This window comes from Phoca vitulina, unplaced genomic scaffold (genome assembly GCF_004348235.1).
Source record: "Phoca vitulina isolate PV1807 unplaced genomic scaffold, GSC_HSeal_1.0 scaffold37, whole genome shotgun sequence".
Classification (NCBI taxonomy): Eukaryota; Metazoa; Chordata; class Mammalia; order Carnivora; family Phocidae; genus Phoca; species Phoca vitulina.
In genome coordinates, this window is record NW_022589740.1 from 4,787,915 (window position 1) to 4,809,737 (window position 21,823).

A 21,823-nucleotide genomic window follows, 5' to 3' on the forward strand; every position below is an offset into this window, starting at 1 on the left:
CGTGCGCGCGCGGGGCGGGGCGCGGGGAGGGGGCGCCGGGTGGCCGCGGGGCTGGCGCCGGAGCCGGCCGGGGGCGGGCGGGGCGGCCGCAGTGGCCGTCGCCTCACTTCCGGGAGCGCCTGGGCGCCGCGCCCGCCTTCTGTGCGCGGCGCAGCCTGCCGGCCAGCCCAGAACTCGCACACGGGCGAGCGCGCGGCCAGGCCGGAGACCCCCGCGCGCGCCGCCCGGGCGGCTCCCTCCGGCCATGGGGGCGTCCGCGCGGCTGCTGCGCGCGGTGATCATGGGGGCGCCGGGCTCGGGCAAGGGCACCGTGTCGTCGCGCATCACCAAACACTTCGCGCTGAAGCACCTCTCCAGCGGGGACCTGCTCCGAGACAACATGCTTCGGGGCACAGGTGGGAGCCGGGGCCGGAGGGGTGGCGTGCGCCGTCGCCGGGGCCGGGATTTGCGGGCGGGGATGCGGATCTGGGGAAAGTGGGGCCCCGGGATGCGGGGTCGGGGGTGCGGGTCCCGGGATGCGGGTTCCCGGATGCAGGACCAGGGATGCGGACGCGGCATCCCCCTCCCGCCGCCCAGGGGAGAGACCTTAGGCAGCTGAGCAATTGCGCCCCGAAAGCTCCAGCCTCCGAGGCAGCTTTGGGCGGGTTACTGGGGGAAAAGACTCGAGAGTTAGGACAGTTCGAAGTTCAAAGTTTAAAATGAACTGCTTGGCTTTGTTTGAGAAGCACGTCCAGGTCCAGTCGCTGCTGCTCGCTTAGGAACACGTGCCCTTCCACCTGGAGAACTGAAGTTTGACCTGAAGGGTTTGCTCTTCCTTTTTTTTAGTTGTTTTTTTTTGGTTGAACTCTGGGATTTCAACCTGAGAAAGGGGTGGACCCTTTCTCCCATAATCTGAAGGCCTGCTATTTGTGCTCGTTGCAATCACAAAATTGGCTTAGATCTTTGATACCCCAGAGATTTCTTAGGAAAGCTATTGTGCATAGTTATCTGAATGACTGTTTTGTTTCTCATGCCATATAAATTCTTATAACTCAGCACCAAATCCAGTCAACAAACTCTGTACTTTACAATGGATGAATTTTATGTTAAGCAAATTATATCTTAAGAAAGCTGTTTTGGGGCGCCTGGGTGGCTCAGTCGTTAGGTGTCTGCCTTCAGCTCGGGTCATGATCCCAGGGTCCTGGGATCGAGCCCCACATCGGGCTCCCTGCTCAGCGGGAAGCCTGCTTCTCCCTCTCCCACTCCCCCTGCTTGTGTTCCCCTCTCTCGCTGTGTCTCTCTCTGTCAAATAAATAAAAATCTTTAAAAAAAAAAAAAAAAGAAAGAAAGCTGTTTTTATTTTTTATTGTTTTAAATTTTTCTAAAAAAGATTTTAAAATATTTTTCTTAAACTAATTTCTACACCCATGGTGGGACTTGAACTCACCACCGGGAGATCCGAGATCAAGAGTCTCACGCTCTACCGACTGAGCCAACCAGGGCCCCAAGAAAGCTGTTTTTAAAAAGTCAACAGTAAGATGAGGTTTTTTTCCTCAAAGGTGTTGACCTTTATTTTCCAAAACAGAACTCATTTTGAACCTCCTTTTTAAAAAATTTTAGAAGTAATGCCTGCGCAAGGTAAAAAAAGGATTGGAAAAAGGACAGAAATACGTGTAATGAAAAGTAAAGCCCTCTCTCCTTCCCTGCCTCAGTTCAGTTCTTCACTGGGGAACAGGACCTTGTGTTTTCTTTTAGAAATGTGTATTTGTGTACAAATACACACGTATCTAGCCCTTACTTTATGTAGTACGCAATCATACTATGTATGTATTCTGCACCAGCGTATTTTCACTTTATATCTAGGATATTTTTCCACATCAGAACATAAAAATCCATCTCGTTCTGTTCATGCTTGTATAGGTATCTGTTTGCTGAACCTAGATCATTTCTAGGTGGGGTTTTTGTCTGTTGTTTCAGAATGTAAGTGAAAAAAAGAACCACCTCGATGTTTTTAGTTTGTCTCGAGTCTGGCAAATGACTGCTTTTGTTTTTCTCTTCTAGCATTGATCTTTTAAGAAACATACAGTGTATAGTGTTTTGTGGTCAGTTAACACTTCTTCAAAAGGTTAAATTGTTTGGCCTGCTTGCTAAATGTTCTTGATGCAACATACTTAAGTAGTTAGGTAACAATGAACAGCCTCCAACCCGGCACCTGGTGGGGGTAAGGTTATCCAGAGTGGGAAGGCGTAAGGAATGCATAAGGGATTCTCTGAAAAATAACCGAGCAGTGAGGTATCACTGTGTGGTGAAAGAACACTTTCGGCAGCGAGTTAAGGTTCCACTGATTTGTGAAAACATAAAGCATTTTTAAAAAATTAAATTGAAAGCCAATGAAGTAAACTTTTTCAAAATTAAGAAACAATGCTCTGTTTAGCCTTAACATCCCCGGACAGGCCCACTGTTCTCTTTCTTGCTCCATGTGGAGAAAGGGAGGCGGGAGGGAGAGGTGGGAGCATCCCTTGGAAAAAAGTCCAGCTCGCCTCAGGTGCCTGCTCGTCTTTAAAAGGTCTTTAAAAACAGCAGTTCTTTAACAAAGAAAACAGAAAATGGAGCTTAGGGAGATGTCAGGAGATTGTTATTACAGATGTTCTTCTGTATCTCAGGACTAAGAATATATTCTCAATAAATATTTTTCTCTTCTCTTTTTTTTTTTTTAAGATTTTATTTATTTATTTGAGAGAGAGAGAATGAGAGAGAACACATGAGAGGGGATAGGGTCAGAGGGCAAAGCAGACTCCCTGCCGAGCAGGGAGCCCGATGCGGGACTCGATCCAGGGACTCCAGGATCATGACCTGAGCCGAAGGCAGTCGCTTAACCAACTGAGCCACCCAGGCGCCCTCTTTTTTTTTTTTTTAAGTGGGATTGGATATTTCCCACAGGATCAGAGCCAAAAAAGAGGTATAGTCTTTTATTAAAAATTACAGCTTCGTGTTTTTTGATACTAAAAGTAAAGTATATTTATTATAAAGGAAGAAAAATATGTCATGAGAATATAAAAAAGAGAATTAAAATCCTCATAATTCCACCACCCGGAAACAATTACAATTAACCCTTTAGTGCCTTATATGCTTTTTTCTTTGTTTTTTACTCTGTTGCATCTGTATGTATTTGCAAAATTGTTGCATTCTAAATGATTGCTCATATACCTTTTTTCTCACTTATTGGGAGCATGTCCACACACCACGAGGCAGTCTTAAAAATGATATTTAATTTTTTAATTTATACATTTTTTTTAAAGATTTTATTTATTTATTTATTTGACAGAGAGAGAGAGAGCGCGCGTGCACACAAGCAGGGGGAGGGGCAGGCAGAGTGAGAGGGAGAAGCAGACTTCCTGCTAAGCAGAGAGCCCCATGAGGGACTCAATCCCAGGATCATGACCTGAGCTGAAGGCAGATGCTTCACTGACTGAACCATCCAGGTGCCCCGAAAATGATATTTAATTTTAACCTTTTCCTATCATTGGACATTTATGTTGTTAACCATTCTTTGCTATAATAAGTACTGTTATGCCATGGCATGAACACTTGGCAGCATCTCTGCTTATTTCCTTCCAATATGAAATCCTTAGCGTGGAATTTCTATAAACGTGGTCCTGTCAAATAGTGCTGGGAAGGAGGGCACCAGTTTACTCTCAAACCACTATTTCATCAGGGTGCTGTGTTTTGTAACCTGGAGCTGTATTTTTTAGCTAAAGTTTAAAATCAACACAGAGGATGTGACAAGGACACTGGACACACGAGGCCCCCTGCTGGCAGGAGCAGACGTGGAGTAAGGGTGGCCAGCCCTGACCCCGGAGTCAAGAGGCTGGAGCCTGACCCTTAGACATTAGGCCAGCCCTCTGGTTTAAAGATAAGCGACTGAGTGCAGGAGAGGTTGCAGAACTCGCTCAATTACAAACAGCATTTACTGGGAGACAAGGGTGAACACCCAGATCTCCTCGAGCACCAGGTAGACACCTTCCCTGATGCAGTGTTGATGGTCAGGAGATCATTTTAGGTGGACACAGTTTTTTAATCTATTTATTTCAAAGGATATTTGAAAAGCAACAAACACACCAACCCTTTATTTTTATGAACATGATAATTCGTTAATTTGAGAAGCTGGGTCGCTTTGAAGAAAGTTATGCAGTAAGTAATAGTCCAGCTGTGGCAGAAATTGTGAGGTTGCCATGGGATTGCCCAAAGTTTCAGAAACTGCCTTGTGGCTTAGTGTTTCTCAAAGACAGAACCCTGCACTAGATGGCTGATCCTCTCGAGTGTCCTTTGTGCTCATCTGTAGTTGGGGGAACTGAACTCAGTAGAAGATCTTCAAAGTCTCCGTCAGCTGCCAAGATTCCCTGACAAAACTTTTATCATATACACCTGTGCAGCATAGGCACCCCTAATTAGAATGATTTTGACGGTAGGGCAAATTATTTTTGTAATGGCAAAAACCCCCAAAACCCTAATTTGTAAGAGGCAATATATTTACATGGTTTGGAATTCCAAAAAATGTGAAAGGGCATTTAGTGAAAAGATCCTTCTAGAGCTATTTCATGTATATACAACCAAATCTTTACCTGTTCTTCCCTTGTTTGTTATTTCTTACACAAATGACAGCAAACTGTAATACTGTTCTGTACCTTTCATAATAGTGCTTTTGATAAGGATTGCCTCATTTTTAACAGCTTTATTGAGATCTAATATACCATATATTTTACCCATTTAAAGTTAAGATTTTATTTATTTATTTGACAGAGAGAGAGACAGCGAGAGAGGGAACACAAGCAGGGGGAATGGGAGAGGGAGAAGCAGGCTTCCCGCGGAGCAGGGAGCCCGATGCGGGGCTCGATCCCAGGACTCTGGGATCAGGACCTGAGCTGAAGGCAGTTGCTTAACGACTGAGCCACCCAGTCACCCCTAAAGTTTACAATTTAGTGGACTTTAGTATATGCACAGAGTTGTGCAACCATTAACACAATCAATTTTAGAACATTTTCATTACCCCCCGAAGAGACCTCATACCCATTAGCAGTCACTCCTGTCCCCCTCCCTCCCACCCCACCCCCCAATCTGAGCCCCTGGCAACTCTGATCTACTTTCTGCCTCTATTGATTTGCCTATTCTGAACATTGTGTCTGGCTTCTTTCACTTAGCGTGAGGTTTTCAAGGTTCACCCGTGTTGTAGTGTGTGTTGCTTCTCCATCCGTTTTATTGCTGAGTGGTACTTCATCAAATGGATGTAGCAGATTTTATTTATCCATTCATGAGTTGGTGGACTTGTCTTCAAGTTCATACACTTTGTAACATACATCAATATTTCTTTTTATGGCCGAATGATATAATTTTGTATAGATATATCACATTTTATTTATCCATTAATCACTTGGCAGACATTTGAGTTTCCACTTTTCGGCTATTGTGAATGTTGCTTTGAACACTCATGTATAAGTTTTTGTGTAGATGTCTGTTTTAATTTCTCTTGGATGTGTGTGTGTGTATACACCTTGGCATGGCATGCAATTGCTAGGTAAGATGCTAACTCTTTTTAACATTTTGAAAACTGCCACAGTATTTTTCCAATTTGGCTACAGCATTTAAAACCCTACCAGCAATAGAGGATGGTTTCCATTTCTCAACATTCTTGCCAACACTTGATATTATCTGTCTCTTTGATTATAGTCGTCCTAGTGAGTGTGAAATGGTATCTCATTGTGGTTTCCATTTCTATTTCCTTAATGACTAGTCATGTTGAGTATCTTTCCATGTGCTTATTGCCCACTTGTATATCTGCTTTTTGTATTCAGATCTTTTTCCCATTTTTAAAAATGGGTTGTCTTTTTATTGTGTAAGAATTATGTCTTTTATTGTTGTAAGAATTCTTTAGATATTCTATATACAAGTTCCTTATCAGATACAGGATTTACAAAAACTTTCTTCCATTCAGTGTATTGTCTTTTCACTTTTGTTGTGTTCTTTGAAGCATAAAGGTTTTTAATTTTAATGAATCCAATTCATCTGTTTTTTTCTTTTTTTTTTTTAAAGATTTTATTTATTTGACAGAGACAGAGATAGCGAGAGCAGGAACACAAGCAGGGGGAGTGAGAGAGGGAGAAGCAGGCTTCCCGCTGAGCAGGGAGCCCGATGTGGGGCTCGATCCCAGGACCCTGGGATCATGACCTGAGCCACAGGCAGATGCTTAAGCGCCCTCACTATTTTTTCTTTTGTTGATTATGCTTTTGGCTTCATGTCTAAGAAACCATTGCCTGATGAATAGTCATGAGGATTTATGCCTATGTTTTAAGAGTTTTGTAGTTTTAGCTCTTAACTTTAGGTCTGTGATTGATATTAATTTTTATATTTGCTGTGAGGTAGAGGTCCAACTTTATTCTCTTATGTCTGGATATTCAGTTGTCCCAGCACCATTTGTTGAAAAGACTGTTCTTTCCCCCATGGAATTGTCTTGGTATCCTCATTGAAAACCAATGGATGGTAAATGTGAGGGGTTATTTCTGGAGTCTCAATTCTGTTCCGTTAATCTATATGTCTGTTGTTACTGCACAGTCTTGATTGCTGTTTTGAAATCCAAAGTGTGTGTCCTCCAACTTTGTTCTTTTTCAAGATTATTTCAGCTGTTCTGGGTCCCTTGCATTTCCATATGATTTTTAGGATCAGTTTCTCAGTTTCTGCAAAGACACCAGCTGGGATTTTGATAGGACTGCATTAAATCTGTTAGTCATTTTTGGAGGCTATTTCCATCTTAATATTAACTTTTCTAATCCGTGAATATGAGATGTTTCTCCATTTAGTTAGGTCTTTAATTTCTTTCAACAATGTAGTTTTCAGATGGTCCGTTTTACACTTCTTTTTAAAAGTGTATTGCTAAGTTTTATATTTGTATTTTTTGATGTAATTGTGAATGGAATTGTTTTCTTAATTTTATTTTCAGACTGTTCAAGGCTAAATTTTTTTGTATATTAATCTTGTATCTTGCAACTTTGCTGAACTCATTAGTTCTAACAGTTTTTTAGTGGACTCTTTAGGATTTTCTATATAGAAGATCATCTCATCTGCATATAGAGATAGTTTTACTTCTTCCTTTCTGGATGCCTTTAATTTCTTTTTCTGGACTAAGTGTCCTGGCTAGAATCTCTGATACAATGTTGAGCAGAAGTGGCAAGATCAAATGATCTTTTCTTAATGCTATTCTAATACTGATGAAATTAAGAACTTTTAAAATGAGCCCAATCCTCTCATTCCATTTGATGTCATTAGTTGAGGGCTTACCCGAGGACATGGTCTGAAGAGTGAGAAGTGAGCGAAGGGGCCAGTCCACGTTTTAGGGACTCAGCCTTGAAGCAGTGCAAGTTTTTACATTTTTTTCCCCAAACACTGGTGATGAGGCTGACCTCTGCTTCCCCAGAGCAGTGGTCAGAGCCTGGTCAAAGCGACAGAGAGGTGTGCACACATACTAAGGATGTGCACCTTTATAGCAGGTTATTTTATTGAAAGGATTAGAAGAATCTGTACAGTAACATGATAGCAAGCACTTACACTGAGCCACTCATAAATAATGACTACTTCAAGTTCCTACTTAAAAAAGAAAATAATTTCTAGGGCGCCTGGGTGGCTCAGATGGTTAAGCGTCTGCCTTCGGCTCAGGTCATGATCCCAGGGTCCTGGGATCGAGCCCCGCATCGGGCTCCCTGCTCCTTGGGAGCCTGCTTCTCCCTCTACCTCTCTCTCTCTCTCTCTCATGAATAAATAAATAAAATCTTTAAAAATAATAATAATAATTTCTAGTATTCTGTGTGTTTTTTCTGATAGAAAATTTACAAAATACAGAACAGTGCAGATATATTAAAAAATCACTTCTATCACAGAGACGACTGCTGTTCACATGGTGTCAATAGCTTTCTATTATTTTTTCTATCTATACATTTGCATTTATATATTTTTACGTAATGGAGAATTTGAAATAGGTATAGATCATTTTGTAACTTCTGTTTTTATCACCAAAGTTGACAATGCACATTTTCGTATGACGGTGCTATCCGGAGGTCCTCTCTAGGCTAGTGGTTTCCTAGGGGCCTGGAATGGGATAAAGCAAATACGCTCGCTGATGGGTTTTTCCCTCCCTCCTCTGCTGTAGAAATTGGTGTGTTAGCCAAGACTTTCATTGACCAAGGGAAGCTCATCCCAGATGATGTCATGACTCGGCTGGCCCTTCATGAGCTGAGAAACCTCACCCAGTATAGCTGGCTATTGGATGGTAAGTGGTGTTAGAGCATTTCAGCTGTCCAGAATGATGAGCATGGACAGAGAATGAGCATTTCGTGGCTACGGACACACATCTGGTGTGGGGTCGGGGGGTCGCGCTGAGTGCCGCCATTCACCACCCTGAGGCCTTGGGCCAGTCATCTTCTCTGGGCCTGCTTCTTCATCTGAGGAGAAAGACAAAAGTGGACCGCACGATTCCTATGCTCCCTTCAGATGTGACTCGTTCCTTCACCCTCCTTTCAGAATATTTTATGAGGACGGGGAAGGAAGGGTGGAAAATAATTTGCAATCAGTTGTAAACTTTCTCCAGCCAGAAGTGTGGCAGGAACCTTGAGGAAAGGTTGATTTTTAGTTTTTGAAGAGAGAGAGCGGTATTTATTTTAAGGAATTGGCTCACAGGATGATGGGGGCTGACAGGTCCCGAGATCTTCAGGGTGAAGACCCAGGAGAACCGATGGGTGGTCAAGCTCCGGTCTGAAGGCCAGCAGGCTCGAGACCCAAGAGGAGCTGGCTTCCTTCCGTTTGAGTCCGAGGCAGGAAGGAGCAGGCGTCTCAGCTCCAGGGCCATCAGGCAGAAGAAACTCCCCCTTATTAGGGGGAGGGTCAGCCCTTCCGGTCTATCCAGGCCTTCTGTGGATTAGGGGAGGCCCACCCACATCAGGGAGAACAATCTGCTCTACTCAGTCTCCTGATTTAAATGTCACTCTCACCCAAAAACAGCCTCACAGACACACCCCAAAAAGTGTTTGACCAGTATCCAAGCGCCCCATGGGTCCAGTCAAGTTGACGCATAAAATTAACCAACCATCACAGTTGCCCTACAGCTGTGATCAGCCTTCCTGGTATTACTGCTTTTGTTCAGATTGTTCATCATTCATTAATTCTCTTCTTTCTTCCCCTCTCCCAACCTCCCTTTATTCTTTTTTTTTTTTTTAATTTGTAAAGGTTTTCCAAGGACACTTCCACAAGCAGAAGCCCTGGATAGAGCTTATCAGGTAGACACAGTGATTAATCTGAACGTGCCCTTTGAGGTCATTAAGCAGCGTCTCACTGCTCGCTGGATTCATCCAGCCAGCGGCCGGGTCTACAACATCGAATTCAACCCTCCCAAAGCTGTGGTGAGTCATCGTGGTGGCACAGACAGTCTGTGACTCTCTTGCCCTCCCCAATGTAAGTGTTAGGACGCCTGCTCCTGGTCACGTGGTGCGGTGGACGAGTCCAGTGCACTCAGCTTGTTGGTAAAGGAATCCACGGGAACGATGGGGGTTTGTTACTCATTCAGAACCATTTACGGATTTCCTACTCTGTGCCGGGGAGTGTGTGAGGACTCGGGGTAAGAAGGATTAGTGACCGCTGTGGCTTATTTAGGGGTTACCATTGGGATTCCCAGGCTATCGCTGAGTCATTTTGTATATATATGAAATTATTGAGAGGCTGCTTTGAGGAAGTCTTTTAACTCTAAGGACCGATCCTGGAGATGACTCTGGGGTCTCAGGGCTCTGCGTTGCAATGATCTGAGTTTGGATTTGATTCTGTTTACTTAAAAGCACGCTTTTGTGCTTGGTGCTTGCATAGAGATGTCTAAAAATCACTTAACTGCTCATAAAAATATGCTTCAAAGATAAGATGTTTGATCCCAGCCTCTTGTAACTCCTGTTTAGGGGATCGATGACCTGACCGGGGAGCCTCTCATTCAGCGTGATGATGACAAGCCAGAGACCGTTGTCAAGAGGCTGAAGGCTTACGAAGTCCAAACACAGCCGGTCCTGGAATATTACCAGTGAGTTTGTCGCTTTTCAGAACTTCTCTTACATGGTGAAGCACTAAGTCAGTTTTCGATTATCCATGCTTTATAGCTGAAATGCGAAATACCAGAAGATCCGATTCAGATTGGTTTAAACAGTACAGGAGATGTATGAGCTTGTGTAACAGACACTTCCAGAAGGTAGGTTGGGCTTCAGTCACCGCTAGGTTTGATCAGAGTCTTGCCATTCTTTCAGCTCTGCGTTGGTTGTGTCCGCAGTCTCCCAGCGTAGTTGCACGCAGTTGCCAGGAACAGGTGGGGCATCCTTTTTCGTGGAAGGATGAGTGATCAGCTTTCCCCCAAGTGAACAAAAGCCCCACATGTCACGAAGGGGGCACCAGCGTGAACAGCCACTCTGGTCAGGGAATGCCTTGCACTAACTGTTTTAGGCCTAGGTTACGGCCCGTTCTGGAACCAGCTCCTGGTTGGGAGGGAATAGGCTGGTTGGCTACCCCCTGGAGCAGGGAGGCCCCCCAAAGTCTGCTGTTAGGTAGAGGGAGGGCAGCCGTGGGTGCTGGGGAGGCAAGTCTGACAATGCCCGCCACCCGTGCTGCTGGAGGATGCTCAGAAGCCTCAGATGGCAGCCTACCCTCAGATCACGTTTGGCTAAGAGTCTTTAAAAGCTTGTATCTGAACAGTTTTGTGTGCTCGTTAGGGAGTTCATATCCCACAACAAATACGGGAACTATGCTGCATAAATACTTGACGCAGTGCATTCTGCTTACTCAGCCTTTCCGTCTGCTCGCGGAGGAGTGACTGCATCCCCTTTGCCTTCGTAACATTCACTGAACAGTGATTCAGTGTCCAGACAGCCCAGTGCTGTGGTTGGAGCAGATTCTGGATCCTGCCTGAGTTCAAATCCCAGCTCGTTGTTGATTAACCTGCTCTTAACCTCTTGCTTAACTGGGGTAAGAATACAGGGTCAAAAGAGTGCGTTTAGGGGTGACTCCTGGAAGTGTGTCTGGCACATAGTGAACGCTGTATCATCGTTGGCTCCTACTGGTGGTGGAGGAATGGGGTATGCATGCGGTGACCCCTGAAGCCATAGTCTCCAAACGTTCTAGAGTAGTACTTTCTGGAGGGTGAAATGACAAGCGAGTTGGCAATTCACTTTCCGCAGCGGCTGTTACCGTAACTTCGTGGTTTGTAGAAGGAGCTTGGTTCTGCAGGTGGCCAGCTGTGTGTGGCCCTGGGCACGGCCTTCATTCGACCTTTGTGCCACAGACTCGTCATGTGTTAAGTCAGAGCAGTATTAAATAGTACCTACTGTATGGGGCTGTAAAGGGGATTGAGAGAATCCACATAGAGGCTTACCACAGCCCTGACACCAATAAATCACTCAGTGGTAGTTGCTGTTTTTATTTACTCTGCTGACACCGGTCCTCACGGGTCAGGGCCAGGCCCCAAGAAATTGCACCTGCTCTGTGTGGGTGAGGCAGAGAGCTGGGTAAATCATAGTTTCCATACAATGGGATGTGTGCTTCTGTCAATCAGGAACCTCATTCACACCAAATTCAGCAAAGGGGAATTTATTCTAACTAAAGTCCAAATGTAGATCCTGGGTCCACGTGTTCAGACAGCGTCCTCAGGCCTGTCACGCTCAGCAACTTTTCCATGCTGGCTTCAGTCTCAGGTGGGCTGGCCCTGTGTGAGCCCCCCAGCATCCCCGCTTGTCTCTTACCACTTCAGCTACAGAGTAGAAAAGAGGGCCCCTTTGCCAGGAACAGTCCTGGAGTCGGCACCCATTCGCTCGGATCATGTCCATCCTGCATGCTGGGGAGTGGGGAGAGTTCCACCCAAATCTCACAGACTTAGTTTGGTGAAGGTGTTATTTCCCAAATGAGGTTTTGTTAATCACTCAAAAGTAACCAGAAGGGAGAGCGCATTGTTGCTGGGCTGAGAAGAACACTGCAAGGCTATTGACCACCTCATGCAGCAGAAATAGGGGTTACTTCTGTCCAGAAGTGGGGAGGGGAGTTGGGAAGGCTGCAGAGAGGAAGCGTATGAACCGGGTTCCATCTTAGGAGATACTCTAGTCTATCCTAGTCTTTTTTTTTTTAAGATTTTATTTATTGGAGAGAAAGAGCATGAGCAGGGGGAGGGAGGGGCAGAGGGAGAGGGAGAAGCAGGCTCCCCACTGAGCAGGGAGCCCGATGTGGGACTCGATCCCAGAACCCTGAGCTGAAGGCAGACGCTTAACCTACTGAGCCAGCCAGGCGCCCCAGGAGATACCCTAGTCTTTCTAGGCTTCTAGCTTTTGCTCCCTCTTGCCATCAATTGAAGCTTTTCCTTCGAAACTCCTGCACATAGAGCTAGGACTGGACTTAACCCAAAACTGAAAGTGGTATTCGCAACAATTTCAGTGGTAATCAGCATTGTTATTTTACAATACTGACAGTTGTATTGTTTTTTAAAACTCAGCAGCAGGACATTTACAGAGTGATTAGGTTTGCGTTAACAAACAGTACGATGTTCTTACTCTTTAGAGGACCTATAGGTGAAGCTGGGTTTATTTCATAGAAATTAAAATGACAAATGTCCATCCAAGAGACAGCTTTAGGATTGTATAAGGTGCCTGCTTGTGCCCTCCGTAATGAACTCACTTGTGACACTGGCTTGATTTGAGAACTTTTTTTTTTCCCCAAAGATTTTATTCTTTTATATGAGAGACAGCGAGAGAGAGAGAGAGAGCACAAGCAGGGGCAGAGGCAGAGGGAGAAGCAGACTCCCCGCTGAGCAGGGAGCCCGACGCAGAACTCGATCCTAGGACCCTGGGTCATGACCTGAGCCGAAGGCAGACACTTAACCCACTGAGCCACCCAGGTGCCCCAAGAGTAGGAATTACCTAAAGTTAGTCGTAACTCTGGCAAATTTGTAAGGTATCATAGAGGAATGCTTTTGTCTTCAGGGAAGCCTCTGAAAATCAAGTGAAAGGTTGCAGAGGGAGGACTGATTCTGTTTTTAGAAAGAAACCCGTTCCTCGGGTGCTCTTAGGCAGACTTTAAGACACTGTGTGTGAGAATCTCAGATCTGTACCTCTGAAACAAATAATGCAATATATGTTAAGAAAGAAAAAAAGAAGAAGAAGAATGTAGCAGGAGGGGAAGAATGAAGGGGGGAAAATCGGAGGGGGAGAAGAACCATGAGAGACGATGGACTCTGAAAAACAAACTGAGGGTTCTAGAGGGGAGGGGGTTGGGAGGATGGGTTAGCCTGGTGATGGGTATTGAGGAGGGCACGTTCTGCATGGAGCACTGGGTGTTATGCACAAACAATGAATCATGGAACACTATATCTAAAACTAATGATGTAATGTATGGGGATTAACATAACAATAAAAAAATTAAAAAAAAAAAAAAAAAGACACTGTGTGTGAGTTGGAGGAGGAGGAATGCCAGAATCTCTGGAGGGAGTGTGTGTGTTCTGAAAAGCAGCCCTGGTCACCTGCTCCTGCTCACCATCTTACCCCCGGGGTAGAGAGACATTGGCAGCTCGGGTGGTAGCAACCCATAGCAATCTGCCTGGGGAAAAATGGAGAAACACAACAGGAAACACCAGAAAACCAGTTTTTATTACCATTTCCCCCAAATTCAAAAGAGGAAAAAATAAACCTAAGCAAAACGCAGGAAACATCACCAAATATTAGGAAGTGGTTTTGCCAAGCGGGTAAGCAGACAAAGAAAGCCAAGGGTGTGTGACGGGCCCCATGTTTGGAAGCCTACTACCTACCAGTTTGGAGATCTGGGCTGTTACTTTACTTTCTAACACACAGTTTTATCAGAAAAATAAGGAATCTGAGCTTTAGAAAGGATTACATGAGCTATTATATTTAAAACACTGAGCACATGCTCAGTAAGTGCTCCTGTTTTTCAGGTGACCATTTCCGTAAGCCACAGGACACAAATGACACTAAAATCTAGGTTTACCAATGCCAAGCCAATGCCTTTCTCTCCTGATCACAGACCATACTTACTGAGACCCCTAAATCCACATCATTTTTTTAAAAACTCTCCTCCCCCGCCCCCCACGTGGAGTTTGAACTCAGAACCCTGAGATCAAGAGTCCACCCACTGAGCCAGCCAGGCGCGCCTCACACCATCATCTTTTGTTAAGAATCACTTTGAGTCCTGAAGACACAAAAAAGTCGTTGTGTGGAATGTTTCAAGAACCAGTATAGGTTACCATTCCATCTACACAGTAAGAATCGTGATCCCAACATGCAGATTGAAATCAATATATATATATACTCATATATATAATAAATAAAAATATATGAATATATATAAAAAAGAATTTATAGAGTATAAAAACAGAGATGCCATTTCATCATTGACTTTGTTCTCTGAAGAAGAATCCAGAGCTGGAAGGAAGCACCATAATACTTTACAATATCATGTCTCAGCTCAACCAGAGAAAACCTACACTCTGAAAAGATTTACTGTTGGATCCAAATGTGTTGTGTGGTCAAGTCTAAGAAACACATGGTCTAGATGTGAGAGTCTTCGCTGAAGGAGGCACAAGGGTTTGGAATCTTTCAAATGGTATGGAGGAGGTAGTGAACTCTGAGAATGTCTGGAATGGCATACCCAAATTGGTTAAGAGTCCATTTGAGGCCATATTCCAACCAGGGGGAAAAGATCTTCACTTCATGTCATCAGATCATACTACAACTGAAGAAAAGGATCTGGAGGTGATACTGATTTAACATGGATCCAGAGATGTGGCCAGTCAGTCAGAACCTGCTCTTAAACATCTCACCCAGACCGACAGCATTTAGCAAATCGAGAGCATGTAATCACAAGAAGCTGTCGTTTTTGAAAACTTTGATATGCACTGAAAACAAAATAGATCTCAGGGTGACTATGCCGTGTATTTATAGTGGTGTTGCTGTATATATGGATCTAGGATCTTTCTTCTCCCTCTAAATGTGTTCTGTTCCTTATCAGTTAGGAGGATTTATTTTGCTAAACAATTTGCTAACACATTACTCAAATTATGAAAAAACAAAACAAAATCCTATGTTTCTTTTGAATATAGTGTTTAAATTAAAATAGAAAATTATAGGGGTGCCTGGGTGGCTCAGTCCTTCAGCATCTGCCTTCAGCTCAGGTCATGGTCCCAGGGTCCTGGGATTGAGCCCCGCATGGGCTCCCTGCCCAGTGGGAAGCCTGCTTCTCCCTCTCCCACTCCCCCTGCTTGTGTTCCCCTCTCTCGCTGTGTCTCTGTCAAATAAATAAAATCTTAAAAAAAAAAAAAAAAAGGAAAAGGAAATTATAGGTTTATGACAAGTATATGATATGATGCTATTTGGGGGGATGGCTCTGTTAACAGTAACACCTTCAGATTTTTTGTTTTGTTTTTGACACTTTGCCTTGTCTGTCTAGTTAAACATTTGACTAAGACTCTGATTTTGGAAATATTCTAATAGGACCCAAGATTTGAATAAAGTTTCTCCTGAAAAAAAAAAAAAAAATCACTTTGAAAAAGCTCATCAGGAAGAGTCAGACCTGTGGTGTTTTTTTGTTTTTTTTTTTGTCATCTTTAGGAAAAAGGGGGTGTTGGAAACCTTCTCTGGAACAGAAACCGACAAGATCTGGCCCTATGTCTATGCTTTCCTACAAACAAAAGTTCCACAAATAAACCAGAAAGCATCAGTTACTCCATGAGGAAAAGTGCATATACCCAGTAAGATGAGCAGAGACTCCTTGCCTGTGCGTTTAGAAGCTCCTTGTTCTGAGACTGGCATGTATGAAATCTTGGACAATTATATTCGTTTCACTTCTACTGATTTTATTCTGGAAACTAAGGATGTGTCAAGTGAGTCCGATACTAAGATTCATCTTTTTGTCTAGTGGGTTTTACCCAGGTATCTTCTATGGGTGTGCGATTAAAACACAATCAGATGTCTTAACTTTTGAGAAATCTTCTAAAGCATAATTAAAAGAGCAATTGGTAGTAATATAACTTTTGTTCAGAAGAGTAAATGATTGATAAAAACTTTCTTATTTTTCTGGAAAAGCTAAAAAGAAAAAATTCCATGTCACTTGGTAAAGTATCTCATTAGAGAAATGTGTGTAGACTCTTGCCAAAAAAACCAGCATCGTCAGCGCTGTGAGACATTACGTCTGTCAAATCCTAGAAAACAAGCAACTAGATGTGCAGATTAGTTTCAGGATGCAAATTCACTGCTGCCTTTACACTAAGAAACTTATAAGCTTAGCCGTATATACTGTATTTACTGTGTTGTTAAACAAACCTTCAGTTTACTCGGAATTTTCAGTCTGCTATAAAATTGTGTTAAATCAGCATATAGGAAAATACTCAGGTTACCTAAGAAATATGTGCTTTAGGATCTACTTGCCAGTTTCTCTTTTTGATCACTATGTAAGGTCTGCTGTGATGAGTAACAGTACAAAAAGAAAACGAAACCTATGGCCCTAAGTAAAGCAAGCATACTTGGTCGTCAGGAAGTAGAAACGAATCAGGTATGCTTGGGGAGAATTCCCTTGACACACGTAACATCATAATTAGTAAACTAATCAAATTAGTAGCAGTTAAAATGATTTACGTGAAAGGTTGAAAAGGACCAGGAAAGTAACTGAGTTTGCTGAAGGAGTTCTTTATTCCTAATCAAAGCAGTGGACCCCATACTCCGGCAGGGAGAGACCTCTGCCTGTGTGTGTGTATGTTGAGTAGCCATTTAAAAGTGAAGATGATTTGCTTTCTTAGTGGGGCAACAGGGATGCATGCTTCCGTCCTGTGGCCTGGCAGGAAGAGTGGGGCGAGGACAGGTGGAGGAGCAACCCAACTACATCTTCACTGGCCTATTTACTCTTCCTTTACTTGGTGCTAAATCCAATGCAACAAGTCCTCGTACAAGCTGTTGATAACTGCCTTTGAACATCTGGCCCATGGTATCCCGGGTCCTTAAAATACAAATGCCAGCAGTGGTCCTGTATGTATTCTGTGGGGGAAGAACTTTTCTTTTGATTTTTAAAAATTCAATGTTGATCTTTCAGAATGGACCAAGGCTTTTAAAAAGAATTATAGGACACATTTAATTCTTTACAAAACTTTCTGTAATGCCTTATTTGAATGTTAATATTATGTGCTTTCTAAAACTGTTGTAAACTACTAAGCTAATGAATTATCACTAGGTTACCAGGCATACGTGAGTATTAGTGTACTACAATAAAATTAAATTTGGGAACCGTGGGTGTTACTTTGTCTTCGGTATTCCACAGGGCGCACTCCATCCCCGATGTCTCACTGGCTTCTGAATTGGTGACTGCTTTCTCATAACTGTCTCACAACAGAATATAGGCTGGTTTCATTGGAAGCTGTTATCTCCAGCTACAGGACTGCGGGCATACTGGCCTTCCTAACACATGTAGATTTGGAAATCAAGAAGAGGGGAAGAGCACACTAATGGTGTAACTGGATGAGAATGTTATTCATCTATCTCCTAGAGACGAATTTTGGATCAGTATTATCTCCACTGCCATGGATAAAATGACACCAAGTTAACGGGCAAATGGCTTTGAAAACGGAGACTTCTTCCCTGTGACCATTCCCTCCCTACTCCTAAAACACTGCACCCAAAGTTTTGCACATATATCCATTACTTTGGGGAACACCTGCACTATTACTTTTTTCCTTTATTAAAGCAAATAAAGAGAACTTGTTTTACGCTGAATTAGTTGGCGTCAGACCATCCTGACGAAGGCTGTCATTGCTAGGAGCACATCCTGCTAAAGAACATAATGCTCAACGGCCATCACTACGATTTATGTGCCACATGGAAATATGTCTAGAGCTGACTGCCATGGCTAGCGGGAGCCACCATCCTCAAAGGCTCATAAGGAGAACAGTTCCTTAACCCGTTACCCTATTTTCCAGAATACCACAGTTATTCCGTAAGCAGGATGTGCTGTGGGAAATGCAAACTGGCAGTACAATCCACAAATTTTCTCAATTTCACTTGAAATAGATTACACACTCACCAAATTTCTAAACCCCAGCCCACAGCTACTTTTCCCCCAGGTATTTACAATGGCATCCCAGCAAAATAGTTTGGACACTTCATAGTTTGAGACAAAACTTACCTATGTTAACAACAAACCATGGTAATTACAGACCAAAGGTTAAATTGCTATAATGCCTGCAACCAACAGCAAGAATAAATTTGTAGTTTAAAGCATGTAAGTTGTGTCTTCTCATCGACAAAAGAAATAGCTTTCTTAGTTTTGCAACTCAAAATTTTGATTTTGGAAGTTATTAGTTTAAAAATTTTTAAAACACAGTAAAAGCCAACCACTCTGTTTTGTGGGTTTTTTTTTTTTTTTAAACTAATGATCATGGTTTTTCCATATACATAGCACTGACTGAAGTTAATGCCAAATTGCACTTTGGAAGGATTTTACCAAAGTAAATCATTGGTGATGTTTCATATTTTACCAAGTGTTTGAAGAGAATCATGCTGTTTTAAGAAACCAAGTGAAAGATGCAGGATTTTTTTTTTTTTTTTTATCATTTTGATACTCATAAAAGAGAAAACTTCAAGTCTAATTCTTCAAGGCTTATGAGAATGGTTTTGACTTCATTATTAGATGCTAAGTAATTCATAATCGTTTCTTTTGTAACCACCCCCCCATCACCTTACCTAGTAAGCAAGCAAATACTTACTCCGTGAGTCCGATTCTCGGAGACCTGTGAAATGGTACACAGTATCTATTACAGATAGGAAATGGATGCAAAGGATTTTAGGAATTTTTAAAATGTGTATGATATAGTGACAAAACTGAAATGAACAGCCTGACCTTAATCCTGACAAATACATCTCCGTCCCATATCAATTTAAGAACTGAAATACATGATTGATCTTGAGAACAGTATATTGACATCTTCTTATTTTTCTCTGAAAATGCCCCAAAGTTAACTTCAGGATCACTGCCTAAACCCACAATCAATTTTTTCATCCTGTAAGTAAATCTACTTATTAAACCAGACTCATGTTCTTTGATCAGCATGTTAATTCACTTTTAAAAGGGGAATAGGAATGTTAATCTAAAAGAACACCCCAATTTTCTAAAGAGAAGTTATAGGACATTATGAGCTTATGCAGAATTGGAAAGAGCCCACTAATGGTGTAACTGGATGAGAATGTTACTCATCTATCTCCTAGAGACGAATTTTGGATCAGTATTATCTCCACTGCCATGGATAAAATTACATCGAGTTAACGGGCAATAAATGAAGTAGTAGCTACTTAATTTTTTAAAAAATCTTTTATTAGAAGGTTAATTTTATCAGATGAAATAAGAATCTTTGATGGATACTTTGATGTCAAAATGTTTCATTCATCTGTTGGGACATTTCATCTGTCTGGACAGCCCAGCAAAATTCAATCTGAAATATTACTTATTACTATTTATTAAGAAACAGAAAAGAGGACATTTTTCTTAAAAGGGGTAGTTCTTAGTACTAAAGCAAAATAAAAATAAAAAGGGTGTCAATTTACTGTTCTTAGTACTAAAGTACTGCTAAATATGTCAAAGTTAAAGTCTCTAAGTGCAAATCATGGCATTAGTTAGGGGCCCCCAGAGTAAACTCAATCGTATGTACATACAAAACACACAACACTTCCCTTTGAAAGTAAAAAATATATATATATAGCTACAATCTTAAATAGTTCTTCAATAATTCCTGTTTCAGAGAACACAACCAAAACACCCTTCAGTAGTTTACTCAGTTTGTTGGTCATCTCTTTCCTCCCAGTACTTGGTCATTAACACCTCTAACTTAAAGAAGGCTAAGGAGATTCAAAACAATTTGGGTGCTTCCAGGCAGATCCTGAGGAAAGGTGAAGCTGAGGAATGGGAGGTAATGGCTCAAGTAACATTTCTGTGACATCAGGAATTTCCAGTCTCTATTTGACAGGAAGGGAAAAACAAGAGCTTACTCTAGAACAGGAAAACAAAACAAAAACAACCTTCTATAACTAGGTCATTAGTTTAAAAAAAAATTACAGGCTGATGAATACTACCATATAAATTAGTCAAACATTTTATTATAGAGTATATATTTTTATCAAAAGCACAAAAAGTTTTATTCTGAAAACCAGGAAGATTGTGATGTTACATTAGTATGATTCAATAATTCCAGTCCATTTCTATGGGTATCACGTGCCTTATCACCTCAGTTAACACAAGGTGCAAATGAGGCCACGGTCACAGGTCTGATCACCATATGGGTCCCTTAGCATTATTTGGTTTCTCAAATTGAGACATGTACCCCCAATCCCAGTCAGCCTGTCTTCCAAATGTGTGCTGCTTCTCTCAATGGGACTGAGCCAGAGACTATACCCAGTACACACCAAAGCCCATGTTCCCCTAAGTCAGAAGATGAATCCTCAATAATAAGAACAGCATAATTAGCTATGTCATCTAATTCCAAGTGAATACTCAAATACCCTGGCACATCTGAAATGAATTCTATAGGAAGTAGTAAAGCTCAGAAGCATTCTATGGTAACTGACCTAAGGACAGAAATGACAAATGTAGTAAAAGCCATTACCAACAAGGATCACCAAATTCTTAGAAGGAGTTGGCAGCTCGAGGCAGTTAGGTCTTCCAAGATTTCTCCTGCCTTTTAAAAAAGTCCTTGGGCTACATGAGAATGAAACAAACAACCATGATTTAAAAAATCAGATTATTCTTCCTGTTTGTTCTTACAGGCCATTAGTATTCTTTTAAAACTTGCTCCCTGAGAGATCCCAGACTATGTCAAGTAAAGAAATTAAGAGTGAGCTTGAACTTGATCTTATTAAAAAAAAATCTATATTAGTTTTATCACTTTTTATATTACTATAACCCTTAATACTGAAAAGTCAACAGGGTAAAATTAACTTCTAAGTAATGCAGTTTTAAGAATACATAGGGGATAAAGTCAGTATCTATATAAAAATGAGATTATAGTCAAGGATTTAACTGATGGTGTCGAAAATACAAATGTAATATTATTTTAAAGGGAAGGACTTTGTTTTAATTTTTACCACCCAGCTTATTTAGTAGATTATTAACTACTGATTTATTGCTTTTACTATGATGCAACACCAGACCTGACAGCGAAATTTGCAGTAGGATACAAGTACATTTTTATCTTTAATCATTTTTGTAGAGTAGGACATGTACATATCCACATAAAAAGAGACTGTAGCAGATGCCTCCTAGAATCAACCAGTTCTTGTAAACATTGCATTTGTGCAGATTTTCATACTCTGATTCCAAAACTGAGAACAATAAGATTAAAGGCAAATTTAGTAGCCAAAAAAAAAAAAAAAAAGTCCAGTTTGACTTCCTACAACATACGGTACCACTCCTCTCTTCCAAAAAAAAAAAAAAAAAAAAATCAAAAAACCTAGCAGCACATAAAAAAAATTTTACAAAACGTTTCAGTACTCTTTTTTCCCCTCCCATCAAAACCGAACAAAAATAAAGTGCAGCACCCATAAAAGTGTCAAGAAAATAGCCAAGTTCTTCCTTTCTTGTAACAAAATAGCACTTGGCCTCAGCAGTCTTAACCAAATCATACAGTGTCCATCATTTTGGATTCATCATCTTCTTTATGTACCACTGAGTTTAAACTGCAAAGAGCTGTATTGACAGAATACTGAAGATAATCTGGATTCTGGGGAAAAAAAAAAGAATATAGGGAAGA

The 21,823-nt window shown here is 41.9% G+C and overlaps 2 protein-coding genes across 2 annotated transcripts in view; one reads left to right on the top strand and one right to left on the bottom strand.

Annotated features, from left to right (window-relative positions):
- Window positions 1–188: 188 nt before the first annotated feature.
- Window positions 189–21,514, top strand: AK3 (adenylate kinase 3). The gene is made up of 5 exons (XM_032427521.1): window positions 189–395; window positions 8,174–8,293; window positions 9,247–9,419; window positions 9,963–10,081; window positions 15,651–21,514. Exons 1-5 carry the CDS (start codon window positions 245–247, stop codon window positions 15,769–15,771), a joined length of 684 nt encoding a protein of 227 aa, XP_032283412.1. The 5' UTR covers window positions 189–244; the 3' UTR covers window positions 15,772–21,514.
- Window positions 21,187–21,823, bottom strand: part of CDC37L1 (cell division cycle 37 like 1) — a 24,408-nt gene continuing 23,771 nt past the window's right edge. The window contains exon 7 of the mRNA XM_032427519.1: window positions 21,187–21,793. Coding sequence (XP_032283410.1) covers window positions 21,692–21,793 — 102 coding nt within the window. The 3' untranslated portion in view covers window positions 21,187–21,691. The remainder of the gene's footprint in view (window positions 21,794–21,823) is intronic.

Bases quoted from the DNA above. Each gene is read 5' to 3' on its own strand.
- AK3 (XM_032427521.1), top strand. From the start codon at position 245: ATGGGGGCGTCCGCGCGGCTGCTGCGCGCGGTGATCATGGGGGCGCCG. The intron at 8,294-9,246 runs GTAAGTGGTGTT...TAATTTGTAAAG, and splicing joins GTATAGCTGGCTATTGGATG to GTTTTCCAAGGACACTTCCA. The intron at 10,082-15,650 runs GTGAGTTTGTCG...TGTCATCTTTAG, and splicing joins CCGGTCCTGGAATATTACCA to GAAAAAGGGGGTGTTGGAAA.